Source organism: Linepithema humile, chromosome 4 (assembly GCF_040581485.1).
Source record: "Linepithema humile isolate Giens D197 chromosome 4, Lhum_UNIL_v1.0, whole genome shotgun sequence".
Classification (NCBI taxonomy): Eukaryota; Metazoa; Arthropoda; class Insecta; order Hymenoptera; family Formicidae; genus Linepithema; species Linepithema humile.
In genome coordinates, this window is record NC_090131.1 from 25097490 (window position 1) to 25115271 (window position 17782).

The 17782-nt window shown below is 39.6% G+C and overlaps 1 protein-coding gene across 5 annotated transcripts in view; it reads left to right on the forward strand.

The window, feature by feature from the left end:
• The window catches only part of Oamb (Octopamine receptor in mushroom bodies), a 115017-nt gene that overhangs the window by 91450 nt on the left and 5785 nt on the right, over positions 1-17782 (forward strand). For all 5 annotated transcript variants that reach the window (XM_012367658.2, XM_012367659.2, XM_012367653.2 and 2 more), the window contains 3 exons: positions 7016-7483; positions 13331-13899; positions 17629-17766. In XM_012367658.2, coding sequence (XP_012223081.1) covers positions 13639-13899; positions 17629-17766 — 399 coding nt within the window. In that variant the 5' untranslated portion in view covers positions 7016-7483; positions 13331-13638. The remainder of the gene's footprint in view (positions 1-7015; positions 7484-13330; positions 13900-17628; positions 17767-17782) is intronic.

Below are 17782 nucleotides of genomic sequence, written 5' to 3' on the forward strand. Positions count from 1 at the left end.
TTAAACTACACTGGAACGAACGCGACGTTACAATACGCGTTATGAAATTATTATAGTTTCACAAATCTTTCATGCAATCTTCATCTGTTATACGATTAAATCCTACTCCTGCACAAAGTGAGATTAATTTTCAGATACGAAGTTAGATACTTTCGCTCCGCACACCGCTAATGAGGCGACTATCGCCACTTGTCGCTTAATCATCGGCCACCGTAATATTCGATGATTTAATTACACCTCGAGATTGCGACTCAGTCTAGTCGATCGTGCAATGATTATGCGCTGTTTACTACATAAATTGTCACGCCTCGGTGCACTCGCGATTGCACTCGATGTATTTCGGTCGCGGCATCAAGCGCTTTGTCATCTGCCGTATTAAAGGCCGTCGTTAGCGCGGCTCTAATCATCTTAAAGTTTTCGTTAATCTTTTTCACGTGCCGTTTCTCGCTTTGTTACGATTCATTAGGCGGTAAGTTTTAACGACGCAGGACTCTTCTCTTTGTTGTAATTAATCGATAAAGAATCTGAGAATGTTTACCTTTGAATCCCATTATTTTGTCTGCAATTTCTATTATCATGCAATGCAAATATTAGAAACCCGAAAGTACTTTTTTATTATTTGCATATAAAATAAGTAATTTTATACTTATACATTTTCTTAACAGAAATTTTTGTTCTGTCATCTTTTCGATTATTTTTTAAATTTACTGCTGCTTGTTAAAAATAATGAAATATATATCTTATCGGTATAAAAATTTTACGTTAATAAATTTTGATAATGGAATATTCTTTGCTTTTCTTAATAATTACCACATTTTATGTGAAAACTTTTATCCTCCACGATTTAATTACATTCTTTTAATTAACTTTCATGCAAGTTGATAATAAGACGAGATTATTTTCCTCGAGCTCAAGATTCTTAAACTAGTGCGGATTTATCTTCCGAGTTTTTTTTATAAATATTATTTTCCGTATTTAGTTCAAAAGTATATTTAAACAATTTATGACAATTATATTTGTGTTTTTTTGTTGACCTCGAAAAGTCACTGATTATACCGACTCGATCAGGTTTAAACGATCGCGTATCGATTTGTGCGGCGACCGCGCTTGGATGCGCTCTGATGAACTCGCGGTTCGTAGAACAAATGAACAACCGGCCTATTGAGCACGTCGTTAATAACATTTCCAGGGCTTTAAGTTAGCTGACGATTGCTTTTCCCGTTTGCCTGCCGCGCTGCCGTTTCATCTGTAGATGCCTTAACGTCAACGTCGGCCACTTTCTCGATTTGCGCTACTTTGCAATCGTATTCCCAGTGAACTTTGAGATGAAATAAGCTCGCGGCAAGTTCTCGTTTACAACTACCGTAATTGCGTGCGCAATGAATAATTATAGAGACTTCGAGTTTGATTAAAACGCGTACCCACTGTGAAAATAATTATACCAATTAAATTATTTGTTAATTTCCTCTGCGGTTACGCACAATTGCCGTTATCAGACAGTCTCTCGAATTATGCTACGGTTTTGCATCGCATACGTTTCTCGATGAACTTATAGCTGCGGTAATAATAGCACCAGTATCGTCATTAATGTCGATAGCATTATCGCGGTTTCGATTATTACGATAATAACAACAGAAAGCAATAATCGGTATTTTATTAAATAACTATTGGCGTAAATTAACATAGGCAATTTAAAACTAAAATTATTGCAAACGGAATTAAATAATGATAGCATTTAATGAATAAAATGTTATTTCTTTTCGGAAAGACCACATATATGCGTCGGTTATATTGAATTTTGTATTAAAACAATTTATATATAACTGATCAATATTTTACTTTATTACTTATTACGCAAAAAACGTTTGGAATCCACGATATAATGGATTGGTTTTATTCCGCAAATTTACCAATACAAAGTTGATTGCATTTTTATATCGACGTGGAAGTTGAGCAACGTCATAGCAACGATCCGCTGAAAACTGACAAATCCTTTCAAATCCTCGTTTAGTCGCAATTTAGGCTGCCTGCGAACTTTCGCCAGGATACCATCGGTCCCCGCTTCTTTCTTTCACATCATTTCACCGAAGTTGCGCTTTAAATTAAATAAGCGACGTTCACTAGGGAAGGAGTGAATCTATTCTGTGTTCGGGATTAAAGCCGGAGGCAGATCCGAAGGGACTTGCCTCCAGTTTCGCAACCCTCGTGTCAAAAATTTCCAACAATACGTTTAGCACATTTTAATTGTAGTTAAAAAAAAAACTCGCTGTCTGTTCGCAAGTAATCCACGTATAAACTCTCAATCAAATATATGTTATAATTTCTCATTGGAGCAACCTAATTGAACGTAACTTAGATTTTTGTTACTTTTTACTGTTGATCAATATATTATTTTAAAAATACGATTATTTAATTTTATCAAGGATTAGGTTGCAACTAATATTATTCACCGAACATGCAGCTAATTATGAAATAAAAAATAGTAATTAATCCATGCTATAAAATCTCTTTTTATGATAGACAGTATATTGGTTATTTTACGGTTTGGTCGATTATTACATTGCATATATTAAATATTATATAAAGAATATATTAGAAAAAAGATTTGTGCTTTTATGTTAATTTACAAGACAAGTTCGTGATTTTACACGAAGATGCTCTCGGAAATTCTCTCGGGCGCGCACAGCTTTGGTCGTGAAGTATATTGAAATATATTGATGTACGTATGCACGCTGGTATACTTTGCATCTGCGCTCTTAGGAAGCGCGTTTCATAGCGAGGTATTCTCACAAAGGCGTGCGTCAATCATCCGCAGACCTCGACATTGATTTTCGCCGTGTACGTTTATTGTATTTCGCGTGTCGATGCACTTCGAGAGTTTCGCGCTCAACTTCCATTATTAATTATCGAAGTGTAATTTCGCGCGACTTATGCTGCCGTGGAGAAACTTTTCTCAGACTTTTCCCAAAGACGAAGAAAGGAAAAGCGGGCAGGCCACCGCTAATATCGAAGGCGCGCGAAATTTATGCCGGATCGAGATCTTTCGCGAGAGAGCGAGAAATCTCACGGAAAGATACGGAAGGAAATTTATATATGCCGCCGGAATGAATGTTACGGAAAGATACCGGCCGCGTCTAGGTAATGTCCCGGAACTTTTCGTCGATAGATGTAGCAATTTAAAGTTCTCGCACTCGTTAAATGGTCTCGCGCGCTACTTTAGCATCGTCGTGACTGCAATGAGAGTCTTTGTCATGCGCCGATTGAAAGTCGATCTTGAAAAATTGCATGAGAAGTCACGCGAAATCGAATCAGAGGCAGATTTAATCATGAGAACAGGTTAAATTTTTCGTAAATAGTTGAAATATAGCCTATGTGTTTTGCGTAACTATTACATTTCGCAAATAACGAAAATAACGATTTTATCACAATTTATATTTTACAAAAACTCCACGTTTTCTCAGCATTTGGATTTTTAAAATATATTTCGATTTTTTTAATTTAGATTTCTAAAGCCAATATTTAAAGTTTTCACAAATTACTCGTTGATTAATGACACAATTAATGCATTGCATAAGTTGCTAAAATAAAATCATGGTCGCAAGCAGCTGTCGTTAATTAATTAATTATTATAAACTGAATAATACGATTATAATTGAGGTGGAGTTCCTCACACAATACCGTCTCTTGTGCTTCGTATTTTACTCCTGATTATAGAAATGCTTCTTGATCCTGATTGCTTCGAGCTTCTGCAAACATAAGAACCGGGTGAAAATCTATGTTTTCAGTGTGAAAATCCATGTTTCTACCAAAATAAATGAGATAGTTGTATTAATTATTATAGATTGAACGATATAATTGAAATAGCTGGTGCTTCTCGCACAATACGCCTCTTGTTCTTGACGCTTCCTGATTATAGAAACGCTTCTTGACTCCTTCTGGAGTTGGCTGCTTCTGCAAACACAAGAGCGGATGAAAATCCACGCTACCAGTATACTCCAAAGACACGCTGTACGCTCGCATATAACCGACTCTATTCGCGCGCTCATAAAGGGCCATCCTTTTTCCAAGCCGATGTACATGCATACGCGATGAATGTGTACTTATACGCGCACTGTAAGGCCTTTCATAGCTTGTACATATTCCTCTTTATCGTACACCGCTCTCGAATTTAGATATGTTTATCTGAACATCCCTTTCTCTCTCTGTATTATGTATATATATATATATATATATATATATATATAGAATCGTTTTTATCAATATTTATATCTATTTGCTCATTTGCCATTTTTAAATTAGATTATTTTGCAAATAACGAAATACGTGTTGAGCAAAAATTTGCGCTATTGTTTGGACAAAAGCTGCAATTTTATTGCACCCAGTGATATTTCAAAGATATTTAATACAGTAGAGGATGTAATACATAACAGTGTTACATATGTAATTTAAGCGAAGACTCGTAACAGAAGTGACACGTTGACAAGACTAGGTCAAAGGAGAGATAACTTACGTATAATCCTTTACGCATATTTACATAAGCACAAAGGGCAAAAGTTAATTAATAGACGAAATGTTCTTACTTGTTGTAAGCCAATGCACTGTATTTCGGCGCTGCATTTCTGCATTTCTAGCCGCAAATATACGTGTGTGCCTGGTAATGTACGCGAACGTTTAGTTCTACCTTTGCCCATTTCCTCCTTTCTCTTGTCTATCATTCGCTACTTCACACTCGCAGTCTCTTTGCCGTATCAGCGAATATGTATCTCGCGCCCGAACAATAACAGGACAAAGCCGCGCACGTAATTAACGCTTTGTGCACGTTGTTTTTTAACAACATTAATAGAGGTAAGGAAATGGAGAAACGAGCAGAAGTTTCTTTGTAGCAAACGCAAGTTTGTATTGTCTGAATTTAGGCAAAAAATATTAGTTAAATTAATATTTGGAGAAAAGTAATTCTGAAGAATTGTGCATATAGATATTTTTTCATTATATTATAAGATAGATACGAAAATATAATTTAAACTGTAAATATGTGAGATTAAAAGTGAAAGAATGTGAAAAATCGAATTATTTCTTCAAACGTGTAATATAAAGAACGTAAGAGGAATAACGTACCCAAGCAAATTTTACAGACGAACGATTGGAAAAGGTCATGAATTAACAGCGAGATTTAATTTTCTTTACGCAGAGCGTTTCAACAGGCTTGGTATTTCGAAAAAGAGTATAAAAGAATGCTAATGAAAGAATATTTTCATTTGAACGACGGCGAACAAAGGTCTGTAATCATTTTAGAAGCAGGAATAGATAGAATTTATCGAGACTTCTATGAAAAATACTTGAAAGAGTGTTAATACTTTTAATTGTTTAAAGCACGAAACGATTTCGTCTTGTCACTCTGCCCTCGACTATTTTCGATGAATTACGTCAAACGTTTTTATCGAGCGGGTGTTTCACTCGAATGCACCAGGTGCACATTGCGCAAAAAAAAATGAATGAACGAAAGAGAGTCATCCCCAATTTACAAACAAGACGATGACAAAAAGTAAATATATTCTACTTTATTGCATATTTAGGCGCAATCAACGTATTACAAACACGTTTGCTTACGCTAACGAAATTGCGAAATATTTAAATGCATAAATATGCAAATGCATTGTACATATGAAAATATTTATCGTTTGCTTTTTGCGATTAATGTTTGAAAGTTGACATGCAATTACGCGGGGATAAAACTAAAATCGCGGAAAATTGACATCGCGCAAACACGATTCGCGATTACAAGCGTTCGTTATCGACGATATATTCTACGTTTTTATCGGGTTTGACATTTACAGTTTTAACAAAATCGTTCAATGAGAAGCCATTCGCACTGCGCGAATTGCAATTTTTGCAGGAGGAAACGCGCGCGTGACAACGCTGTACGGTAATAGACCGATGACCTTCATTTCCAGCATTCGTCGACGCGTATATTTCGTATTTGACTGGCTGTTGTCGTCCATCGGCATCCCGCTTTCGCTCGTCCGGACTTGTCCATTCATCTGCGTTCGATTCCATTTAGTCTTTGAACCGAATCCTCTATCGACTTCGCGCACACCGTTCCGCTCCTCATACATCCGATCTGTTTGACAGCTCAGAATAACCAAATTTGTTCAGAATTCCACGCAGATTTGAAAGCCGCACACAACAATGTAATAATATTGGAATTATAAGATTGCAAATATAGATAAAATAAAGATTATTGATAAAAAAAAAGGTAATGGCATTAATGTCATAATTTGAGTTATTGTAATAATTAAATTTGCGTTATTCTCGTAAATTAATTTTGTTGTATCTTTATTTTTAACACATTCGCCGTCAAACGTATTTTGGCTGACTTTTTATTCACGCAACTTGGATTATTTTAGATTCAAGAAAGAGAATAAATAATTATTTGTAAAATTTTAATAGATAAAAGCATTGATTTGTTCGTCAAAGAACTTTGTTCATACTTTTCTACTATTATTAAACATAGTCATACTTTTACAAATGTAAGTAATATTGCGTGGTTAATTGTTTTCAACAATTACGCCTTGTCGATCACCGGTGACCATCATGGCGGTGAATGTGTTGAACAATTGTCTTATACATGTATATATGGGATAAAATAAAAAAAAATTATTAATTAATTTTTAAAGGAAATAACATATCGATATTTTGTTCTTTAGAATCATTTTTTCAATCAATTAAGAACCGATCAAAAAAATTTAATTTCTACTTTATTATTAGAACTCAAAGGGATATAAAAAGATTATTAAGTTTAAAGAGGAAACTTATTTTTTTTTTTTTTTAGTATAAGATTTTTCTTCCACTTTGTTCCCGTCAAAGAAACCGAGTAACTGAGTAACGTTTGAATATTTTCCTGAAAGCGCAATTTCATCATTGTTTCACTTCGAGATTAATCCGGTTTGTCGTTGCCAGTTGATCGTCAGCCCTTGCAACAGTAACAACGAGATTTTTCTCATGCTTTCTTTTACAGACGCTGCCACGTGGGGGCGGAATGAGCTCGAGGGCGGAATAAATCATCGACAAGTGCGTACCCGTGAGATGCACGTTGCCCCGAGAAGGTCTTCTGGAAACGCCGATCGTCTCGCCGAGCGGAGGTCGATCGAACGAAATAATGCGATCGAAGCGCATCAAGAAGGCGGCGCTCTTCAGATTGCTGAGATATAGATAGTGCGCTAGGTGTCGGAAGATAACTCGGCGCATCTCCGTGACTGTAAGTCGAGAGTGAAGAGAGGCGGGAACACACTCAGACGAGAGCACACGAGACTGATCGCGATTGCGGCGACGATCGATGAGCGCAATTACACTTCGCTGGCTGTGATTTTTACTCCTAGACACCCCGACACCGGATGCTTGATGCGCAAAGACCGTTCAAGACTGATCAAGTTAGACTTCTCACCGACTTCCCAGGAAGAATAAGTGAGCCCGGGACATTGTCGTCGTAAGTTATGACGTCATCCAATTAGATCGATCGTTATTAATATCTCTGTTGTATCCTGTCACGCGATAAACATTGCCGCGCACCGGTCGCGCTGTAAACGTTAACTATCCGAGTCGCTATCCGAGTCTGAGTGCTATTCGCACTCTTTAAAACTAGCTCTACCAAAGAATAATTAAGGCGAACGAATCTCATTTTCGCGAAGACGTGCGTTGCGGGAGTACTCGTTGTTCCTCTCGCATTCGCGTTTATTAGCGCCGTCGTGAAGCGCGCCGGTTGCATACAAACGACGGCGAGAGAATTCCCTATGCGACGTCGACGAGAGCACGCAGCTGCATCGTCGACTAACGATCACGCGCGCGGAAGAAACGCGAACGAAATGCGATCCCATCGGCGGAACGTTCTTGGTATACGAACTTGGCGCGCGCCAATCCGCGATTAACCGCGTTCTACAACACGCTGTCGATTGTTCCTACGATCTCTCTCTTTCTCGTCATTGTCAACAAGCAATCGCTGTTCCCGAAAGTTTGCGGAAGATTTCACGAGGTGTTCGCGCATGTCGATCGAAATTCACGATAACTTTGGTCGCGTCAAGTGACGAAAGAATGTACTTGGAGACTTGCCAAAGGAGAGAATCGCCGGCATTGGAAAGTTCGAGTGACACTCGTGCTGTCCAATAGTCGAGTCACACTCGTCGGCTAAAATTATTTCGCTGCATCGGCGGAAAAAAGGGACGTCGTTATCGTCATCGTCAACGCTAGGTCACAAGTTAAGGTTATTCGATGTTTCAAGTCTATTGCAAAGATTCGCGAAACTTTGCAGTGTTTTGTAGAACGTAGATAGAGATACTAATTAAAGGAGAGCGACGATTAAAAAGCGTAGGCGGTTGAGAGGAAATATTAAAAAAGAAGGCGGGGAGAGAAGAGAAATTACTCGCGAGCAAACGAGCATTTCAAATGAATTGGGAATGAACATCGAGCGGCAGAAAAGCCGAAGAAAGAGCGATTAAAGAGGAGAGAATCGGGGGCCGATTGAAAGTCGAAACGTGGAGAGGTGAATAGTACTCGAGCGGATAATTCGCCGGCTGTAGTCCGACGCTTCGAAAAAAGTATAAAGGCAAAGAATCACATTGAAACCGGAACTTTTATTGAACGTTTTAACGGAAATATATGTACTTGTACGCGGCATAATCAAAAGTGTAGTTGTTGAAAATTTAGCTTAAAATCAAAAACTGATTTTAACGCGATTTTCTTGGACACAATTATTCGACTCGAATTTCCGGGAAGAGATTTTCAGCGCGTTTAAGAAACGATAAAATCAACGATAGGTCGCTCAAGACATTTCGGTGAAATTGAACTATCTGAAACCGGAACTGACTGAACACTGAAGTTTTCGCGAAGAAATAATGTGCTTAAAAAAGTTACTTAGTTGAGAACTGGTCGATTGTTTTTTAAACACCGGTGCTTTCCTGGAGATGCTGATTAAATATTATCGCAATGGCATCGGTATTATTCAAGTTCTCGTCGAAATCAGACGGTGTAACAGCCGGACTTCCGCAAGACGGAAGTGCGATAGTAGCAAACGATCTCATCAAATATTCACCCGGCGTTTTGCGCAGCTTCGGGAATAAATCGCAACCGAGCCAAAGGGGTTGGGAATTCATTCGGCATATTAGATCACCGTGCAAACGCGATGTAATTAAAGAAAATTTGCAAGAGTGTCGGGAAAGCTATAGAAAGGGATAATTGAAAATTCATGTAGCGCTTTAGCGTCTTCTTCTCGAGAGGTGCGAGGGAGAAATAATTGGCGGTTCACTGGAGATCTTAACCGATCGTATAGAAGGGAAAAAAAGAGGTAGAATCGAGCGAAGGTGAAAGAAACGAGTATTTCGACCGATCGACTTAACAGGATAGCTCGGAATATCCGAGCGGGAATTCAGACGGCTGAATTAAAGATTCAATCGACTACTTCCGCGAACTCGAATTAGAAAGTGCGAACGAAAAGTGCCGTCGTCGACGAGCTATCCGGATATTTTATTCGATTCGGGGAAACATATAATCCAACGGAAATTGACGAGCGGAAGAAACGGCGGAGTTAAGAAAACGTCGGCGAGCGGGAAAAACTAGTCGCAGCTAAATCTAGCGTCACGCTCGATAAGTAGAAGTCGCATCGTTTATAAAGATCGTCGAAGCGAAAAGAGGAGAAACAATCTCCAGGGAAAAGTGTGAAAAGTAACTTTGGAAATCTGTCGAACGGTTCCTGAATTTCGCTGTCCCTTTTTCGGCGGTGGAAATCAATTGTCGAAGAGGGAAATAAAATTTTTCCTCTAAAATAAATAAAATTGTCTGTTTGTTTTGCGTAAACGACCGCAGAAGGTACGATTCGAACCGGAAATTTCTACGAACGAATAAAACGCGCCCACGCACGTCCGGAGGGAAAAAAGGTATAATACGGTTAATCGTCGAAAGGGCGGCGCGCGAAGGCAATCGATGGAATTGATCTACGCGAACGTTGCGGGAATTTTCAGTATCTTCGATTCGAAGTACCTTGCATTCACCGACGCATCAACAAACGATCGCCGGGCGATTGCTGGAGGAACTGCGCGAAAAACTCGATTCTCGCTATTTCGAAATACGTGATCGTACTTCTAGGAAGTCGCCGAAAAAGCACCCGCCATTTCGGTTGCGCTTTTTCCACGTAATACTGGTGGGTGGAAGAGAATGTGAGGAGACCAGGAAGAGAGCGCAGGAGAAAGGTTGCAATTTGCCATTGGCCACGTAACAGTAAATTCATTGTGCCGGAAGCGTAATCCTGAGGGACGAGTGGCGCGCGCGTAGATACATTTTGAATCGGAATTTCGAAACTTGATACAAACAAATACAAACGTACATCCGTAGGAGCCGTTTGTTAAAGACAGCACGTATACACGCGAGAGCTCAGGCGAGCCGTTTCTTCCAATCGCCCCGATACACTCGGGCTCGACGAGAACGAACGATCGTGCCAAACGGCAAATAGGGAAATCCTGATTCGCGCCCGGAAGGACCTCCGTCCCCGGGTCCGTCCGTCACGTCGATCGTGAATAAGCGCGATCGTCGGGAAGAGCCGGGCCGTGAACTCGTTCGTGGAAAATCAGAAGTTGCGAGAGCCTGGCGGACGTGAATCTTCGTCGTGAAGGCTTTACGGGGCGCGAGCGGAAGCGAGCGAGAATTGAGGGAATTTAATCGAAGTATGGCGGAGAAAATTGGGAAAAATAATTTTAATCCTCTCTCACTCTCACTTCCCGAGGTCATCAAATATGGAACGACGAAAGTAATCCGATATTTACGTTCGGCCGAGAATGTAACGAGCGGTCGTTTATACGCGCTCGTCGTAATGGAGATTCTGCCGGTGCAAAAAAAAAGACAGCAGCCGGGGAATAGAGATTTCCATTTGACGAAGTGAAATATTCGTCGTTAGGGTCGAGTGAGAAGCCAGCGGGCTCTCGGCCGCAAAGCGAGCAACAGAAATCGCTACTCTGCCATCGTTCATCGCCATTTAACATCGCGATGAGCGACATGTGAGAGGAGAATAATTTGTATTCGAAGCAGTCACGTAGAAATCACAGCCGTAATCCGCTCGCGAGGATCGGTCGATCGTGTGTGCTCAAATGTGAGAGTCCCATTTAAATTCGTTCGTTCTCATCTAAAGGCACCGATAAGAAAATCCCACTTTCTTAACTAGCGCGACAAACACGACGGTGCGAGAATCGAGAATTTATTTAACGAGTTTGCGCACTCGGTTTTTCCTCGATAAAATTTCAACTCTTAAGCTCAGAATTTTTAATTATAATTATTATTATCGAGCTAAGAGAGACAAGATAAAATAATAATAAAAAGCACAAAATTTCTTTCATTCTAAGATTGTTTAAAGTTCTTCAGAGGTATTTCTTACAAATCCTTTCCGCGATATATGATTCTCTCTATGCGAGCAAACGCGTGCAATTAAGCTTTTTCTTTTTCGAAACCGTCATCGATTTATACCGTAAGTCTTGCCCACCGCTTTCTGGAAGGATCAAGTCGCTTCTTATCGGGAATCAGGAGGCGACTGAGGTCGAAGGAAAAGGCACTCAGCCGGTCGTACCAACGACGGTAAAACGTGAGGGGAGAACGCAAGTCAACTACGACGACGCCTAATAGAAGCGACGACGCTGTTTTCAATTTCTCGCAGGATAACATCGATCTCTCGAGCGGAACGAGTGTCGGAAGACTTCCGTTGGATTCGATTTGGTAAAACGAGAGCGGGAGCGCCGTCGTGCGGAGGATGCTGGGCAGGCGGTGGGAGGGAGGGTGACCGTGGGTAACGATAGGTACGTGATCGTCGTGGGTGGCGTGTGCGGGGGAGTGAAAAGTGCAATCGAAGCAATACAGCGGAAGCTAAGGCCACAGCCGGGCTGGCGGGGAGGATTGCAGGCTGCATAGATCCCGATATATTCGCGGTGAATGGAAAAAAGGAAGAGACGAGGTATGTGCGCGGCGGTAGGGGAAGGGAAATCGACAATCGAGTGGGACGAGCGGTGTCAGTGTGTCCCCAGGGTGCTAAGACACTGTTTCCTCTCTGCGCCGCTTCCTATCGTCTCTCTCTCTCTCTCTCTCTTTTTTTATTTTCGGAAAACGTTAATGGACCGCGCCGCACGTGGATCGCGCGACAACACGAAGCTCGGGGACATTGACGACCGATTTTATCAGTTTCCGTGAACTAGAGAATCGTCCCTCTCTCGCTCGTTTCCGCGTGAGATAGTATGAGGGATATCATTTATAGAATCGCACACTCCATTCATCCGATAATTCCTGCAGCTTTGGACGAAAAAAGCGTCACAGAGCGCCGGGCAAGGAAAAAAGACACTCGGCAGTATTGAAGAAGTCGAACTTTTTTTTTCTCAGAGAGAAAATTCTTCTCCTTGGAATAAAGCGCCGAAATAAGCGAGGAGAGAGCTATCTATAGAAAATATTGTCTCTTTATTCACGCTGGTAAAATTCGCGATCAATTGATGTCACGATGATATAGATCGCAAATTGGAAATTCACAAGAGATGGAGAATGGAGGCGACAGACGAGCGGCAAACAATTGACGAAACGCAGACTGGATCGAAGCTCGTCGAATTCGATACTCTCAGCGCTGTCGAAAACACTGTCGTTTAAAGGTCGTGTAATGTTAGACGACATTTAAGGTGCAATGCGTGTGACTATGTGACCGGAAAGTGAATACTATTGATTGTGCGGAACAACGTTTCTGCATTTGCGACCGCGAAACTAAAGCGCCGGATTGATTAACGCACAGTGTACGTTGAAGTCTATCGACGAGAGCGTATATTCGATGTACGCAGCATTAACGAGCTTATCGGGCCGTAGATGTGGAAATATCGACGCAAATTTACGAAGATTGGACTTTAATTAACGGGCTGCGTACGACGAAAGTAATAATAATAGTTTCCGATAACGATAAACAGAAATATCAGAGAAAAAAGAAGTAAATAAAAGCGTATAATAATTAACTTGTTACGTAGCCGGTGTAAAAGCCATTGCATTTTATTCGAGAGAAAAATCGATAATGCCGCGGTGACAAAAAAACAGCATGAATAATCCCTCGAACGAGCTGTAATTCCTTTCTCCATTTTAAAGCGACGATCGATTTTTGATTGCGGAACAAAAAGTTACATGAATTACCTCGGTGGCATTCATAAGATGTAAATCAATTGAGAAAACAGTTAACTGATTTCTTACGAGTCGACAGGATAACACATTAAGGAAGCATAATTGTTTTGCGGTCCAAAAGTCATATGATAACCCAGCGGGTTTTTCTTTCAAATTCCAGTCACGCGACTCGTCGCCTCGCTCCTCGTCATCGAGTGAATCGATCCGGCCGGTAGCAAAGTCTTCGATCTGCATTCTCGATGGTGCGACGACTCTGGTGTTCTATGAAAATCGTAAAAATATTACAGTGCGGATAACCGACAAGTACTAACGTAACACTCTTTGTGAACGCGGACGGACCTCCCCGATGATGGCGATACGAGATGTTTCGTTCATCGCTACGAGTTTGCGTTTGCCGTCGTCGTTGCTGTATGCGAAATCCTCTGGAGTCCTTCAACGGGATTACACGGACCGCGAGAGTTAACTAAAATGCGAGAGTTGAACGCCACCGCATGCGCTGCTTTGCACGACGGCGTCGAGTGGTTGAGCATGTGGAATGTGGTTACCCTAATCGTCCTGGCGATCGTCAATATCATGGTGATAGTCGGTAACGTCCTCGTTATACTGGCCGTCTATTCCACCAACAAGCTGAGGAACGTGACAAATATGTTCATCGTGAGCCTGGCTGTTGCCGATCTGATGGTCGGCATCGCCGTCTTGCCGTTCAGCGCGACCTGGGAGGTCTACAAGGTGAGTTTTTTTTTCAATACAGAAATACAGAGTGTGAAAAAACTTAAAATTCATTATTTAACATAAAAATATAAAACAAATTGAGAGACGGAACATTGTCTTAAAATTGAGAGAAAGATTTTAAATATTTTTTTTCTTCTTTTCAAAAAAGTGTTATGTCATCATCAATCACTGCCATGAAAACCAAAGCAAAAAAAAAAAAAAACATTTGATAAAAATTAACCAATATTGTAATATCACTCGATTGTGCTTGGATTGCGCTTAAAATTGAGAGGAAAAATTTACACATTTTTTTCTCTTTTATAAAAATGTTACATTACCATACTAACGATTATTATTCGGAAACAATGAAAAAACAGAATGAAAGGAAAACACTTGATAAAAATTGTACATCATATCACGAACACTCAATCGTGCTCCATTAAAATAACGTATCGATGATATTTTGCGTTTTGGATTGTCCTGTCAAAGTTCATCTTGAATCGACGATATTCACTTTATCGCAATCAATAGTGCATTTTTCACGCAGCTACCGAGCACAATGGCATCAATCGTGGTGGTATTATGACGCGTCGATATAGCGACGAATTGGTCGCCAGCAAAATTTCATTCATCGGTTGTTCACTAACGCACGGTTTTCGACAGGATCGATGTGTTCTCATGGCTCGGACAAAGCGCCCAATTCCCTCTCACAATGTCTCTCTGTTGTGTTCATTGAGCTACATAACATACCTTTGGAGTGAGCCTTTTCCATAAGAACCAATGCTTAGTTTGCGACCGAAGGATAACAATAATAGGCGAGGATGTTTCCTTCCACATTTATATACCGTGTATGGTGAAAAATATTAAAAACAAAGACAGACTTGACAGACGTCCCCGTTCAAAATAATTCTCTCTCTTCAGCATCACTTCTTGAAGACTCACTCCAGCGTGTTATATAACTCATTGATCGTATTACACGAAGCGCATTTTATCAAGATGAACGTTATTTGAATAGAGCGTAAACTATTGCGTTGTTAAATTAAGTGCGAATTATTCTGACGAGTAGGAAAAATACATGCGAGTTTATATTTGAAAGCGCAATTTTTCCAATTAGTTCTATTTTTATTTTTGTTTGATAACTACAGAAATAGTGTTTGGAACAGCGTTTTAATACGCGTTTTATTTCGAATTACGAGCATCACAATTATCCATCTCAATTTTTCCGCCCTTTTTTTTTTTATGAAACCCTTGTAACGTTGACAAGACGATTATATAAAAGTGCATTCTTCGATCCACAAATTGCTGGTAATATATCTTTTGCTTGTTAGCTATTCAACGTAACTTGCATGACATGAACCAATTTTTTTGAAAGAAATTGTCCATTATTTTTCCACAGCCGAGCTTTTAGCGCATAAAAATATTTTTCTCTTCTCGATAATAAATTCACGGTACAAGATCTTATTATCGGGATATGATCTTGAAGGAAACGTTGACACATTGTTAATAAAAAATGATCGTTTTCCTTCACGACGATAGAATAATTTTTTATAGCTTTCAAGAAATCATTGGATTATCTCTCCGCTATGATTAAAAAAAGAAGATGTAGCAAGACGGTACTTTAGCACTTTATCCCGAAGTCGTCGAACGAGTCGGTTTAAGTAGGATTCGCGGAGGACGCAACAGTTTGTTGGCTTTTCCCTTTGGTCCTTCTACTCTGGGTTTCCGCGCGCCTGCAATATTCACGTGTGTACGTATGTGTGGGTGTGCGCGAACCCGGAAACGGGTCGGTGGGTGGCGGATAGTGCGGGTATGGAAGCGGCACGAGTCTATCTTAGCTCGTGCTCCATTTAGCTGAAGTTTACACGATATAGCGTAAGTTAGTTCTCTTCTCTTTCGTTCTTCGTGTACTTATCACGATACGGTTCTTTCTTTTCGAAAAGATCCTGCTCTTCCTCCCCTTGCCTCTTTCTTCTGCCAAAGGAATCGCTCGAATGGTACAGAGACGCGGAGACAAGAGAAAAGCAATAACGAACATTTTCAATATAACGCGCAATAAACGATTCGTATATATTTCGGGTGAAAAAAAAAATAACTGCAATATAATAATATTTATAAAATTATTCCAACTATTTTCAATAAGCGATAATTTCAGTCAAAGCATTTTTTAGAAACTAAATATCGTTAAGACTCAGAAAAGTCAGATGGTTACAAGCTAAAAAAATGAACAGTCGAAGTCTTTTAAAAACCGGCTATTCAAATATTGAGTATGATGCAGCGTTTGAATAAAAGATAAATGAGATACAGAAAGTAATTCAAAATATAAAAGTGCAGAAAGTGTAATAAAATATTTATCAGACTTTTAGTTTATCTAATTGTTATTCTCGATTAAAGACAATAAAAAGCAAGAGGGATGAGGATTATAAATAAGATGTATGTTACGTTTTAATTTAATTTTATCTCTTGCTACTTTTCTAAAATTAAATACCTCGGGACATTATTTAATTAATGTAATTTTTCCTCGAGTACGGAACGTACCTATATACCCTACCTGCTGATTATGAAATAAAATTGGCTTTAATTAAATAACGCACCGTCAACCAAGTTTGAGGATAAAAATAAAAACGAGGCAATTGCGTCGCAGAATATATGTATGTGTGGTATACATATATACATGCAGCTATCGATGCACATATATAATTGCAATCATGTGAACACTAACGAGCGATTAATAGAATTTTCCAATCACTGATAGTATATAGAATTCAATATATTCTATTTAGCAGGAAATTTTTACAGAATTTCTGCTATAAAAAATTAAAGATTTTATTATATTTGGCATTTTTTATCAAATATTGCACTACAGCATTTTATTTCTAATATTATCATCTACAGTACATTTTATGTTTGATCAGAAATGACTTTTAGTAACTGCGTAATTATTTACGATTAAAAAGATATTCTCAAAAATGATACTTTTGAGAACTTTTATTATTTGCTCAATTCATAATACGATTTGATTTGAGAGGAAACAAATGCTCGATAAATGTTACAAGAAATCGACAAAGGGTAATAAATCCTTTAGCGATTATCGGCAATGCAATCGCAGTTATAGTAATCTAATAGTAAATAATGAGGGTTAATTACTGAATTCCAATATCAGTGACGCTCAGCAAGCATTATGCCAAAGCTAATTTTGAACAGGTGGTTGCCGTCCTGCACACGTTGTATTGGCGGTCATTATGCCAATGCATTGTACATGCGACACGGCGCAGACGCGCCGTATGTCGTATGCGGTATACGAGATTCCGATGCGTGGCTGTATTGTGAATCGTCATCGACCTGAATAGGAATTGATCCGACGATTGACATGTGTCATACCCTTATCTTATCTACTGCGTTTTGTGAATAATGAGATGCGCATAATCTATCCGCTTCTATCTCGCGATAAGTTATGTCGTATCCGATACTCAGCATGTCGCAAACGTTTCCAATTTTACTCGAATTCCGAATGTACCGCATTACCGAAATTTATCAAATATTTTACATAATTGGCGTTTTAATTTTCCAACCCGAACAATTCGAATGAGATGGGCGGAAATATTTTATTGACATTTAGTTCGAATTCTTGAAAATAAATGAAGTATAAGGTTTTATTAAATATCTTTTTGCGCTTCCGAAGCTTGTACGTTGAATGGCAGAAGATTCTCCGCCGTTGCTATTTCATATCGAATATATTTCTCTTGAAAGGTTTGGGTATACGGAGATCTCTGGTGTTCCGTGTGGCTAGCGGTCGACGTTTGGATGTGCACGGCGTCGATATTGAATTTATGCGCCATCAGTTTGGATAGGTACTTGGCTGTGACCAGGCCAGTCAGTTATCCTCAGGCAAGTACCACTCAAT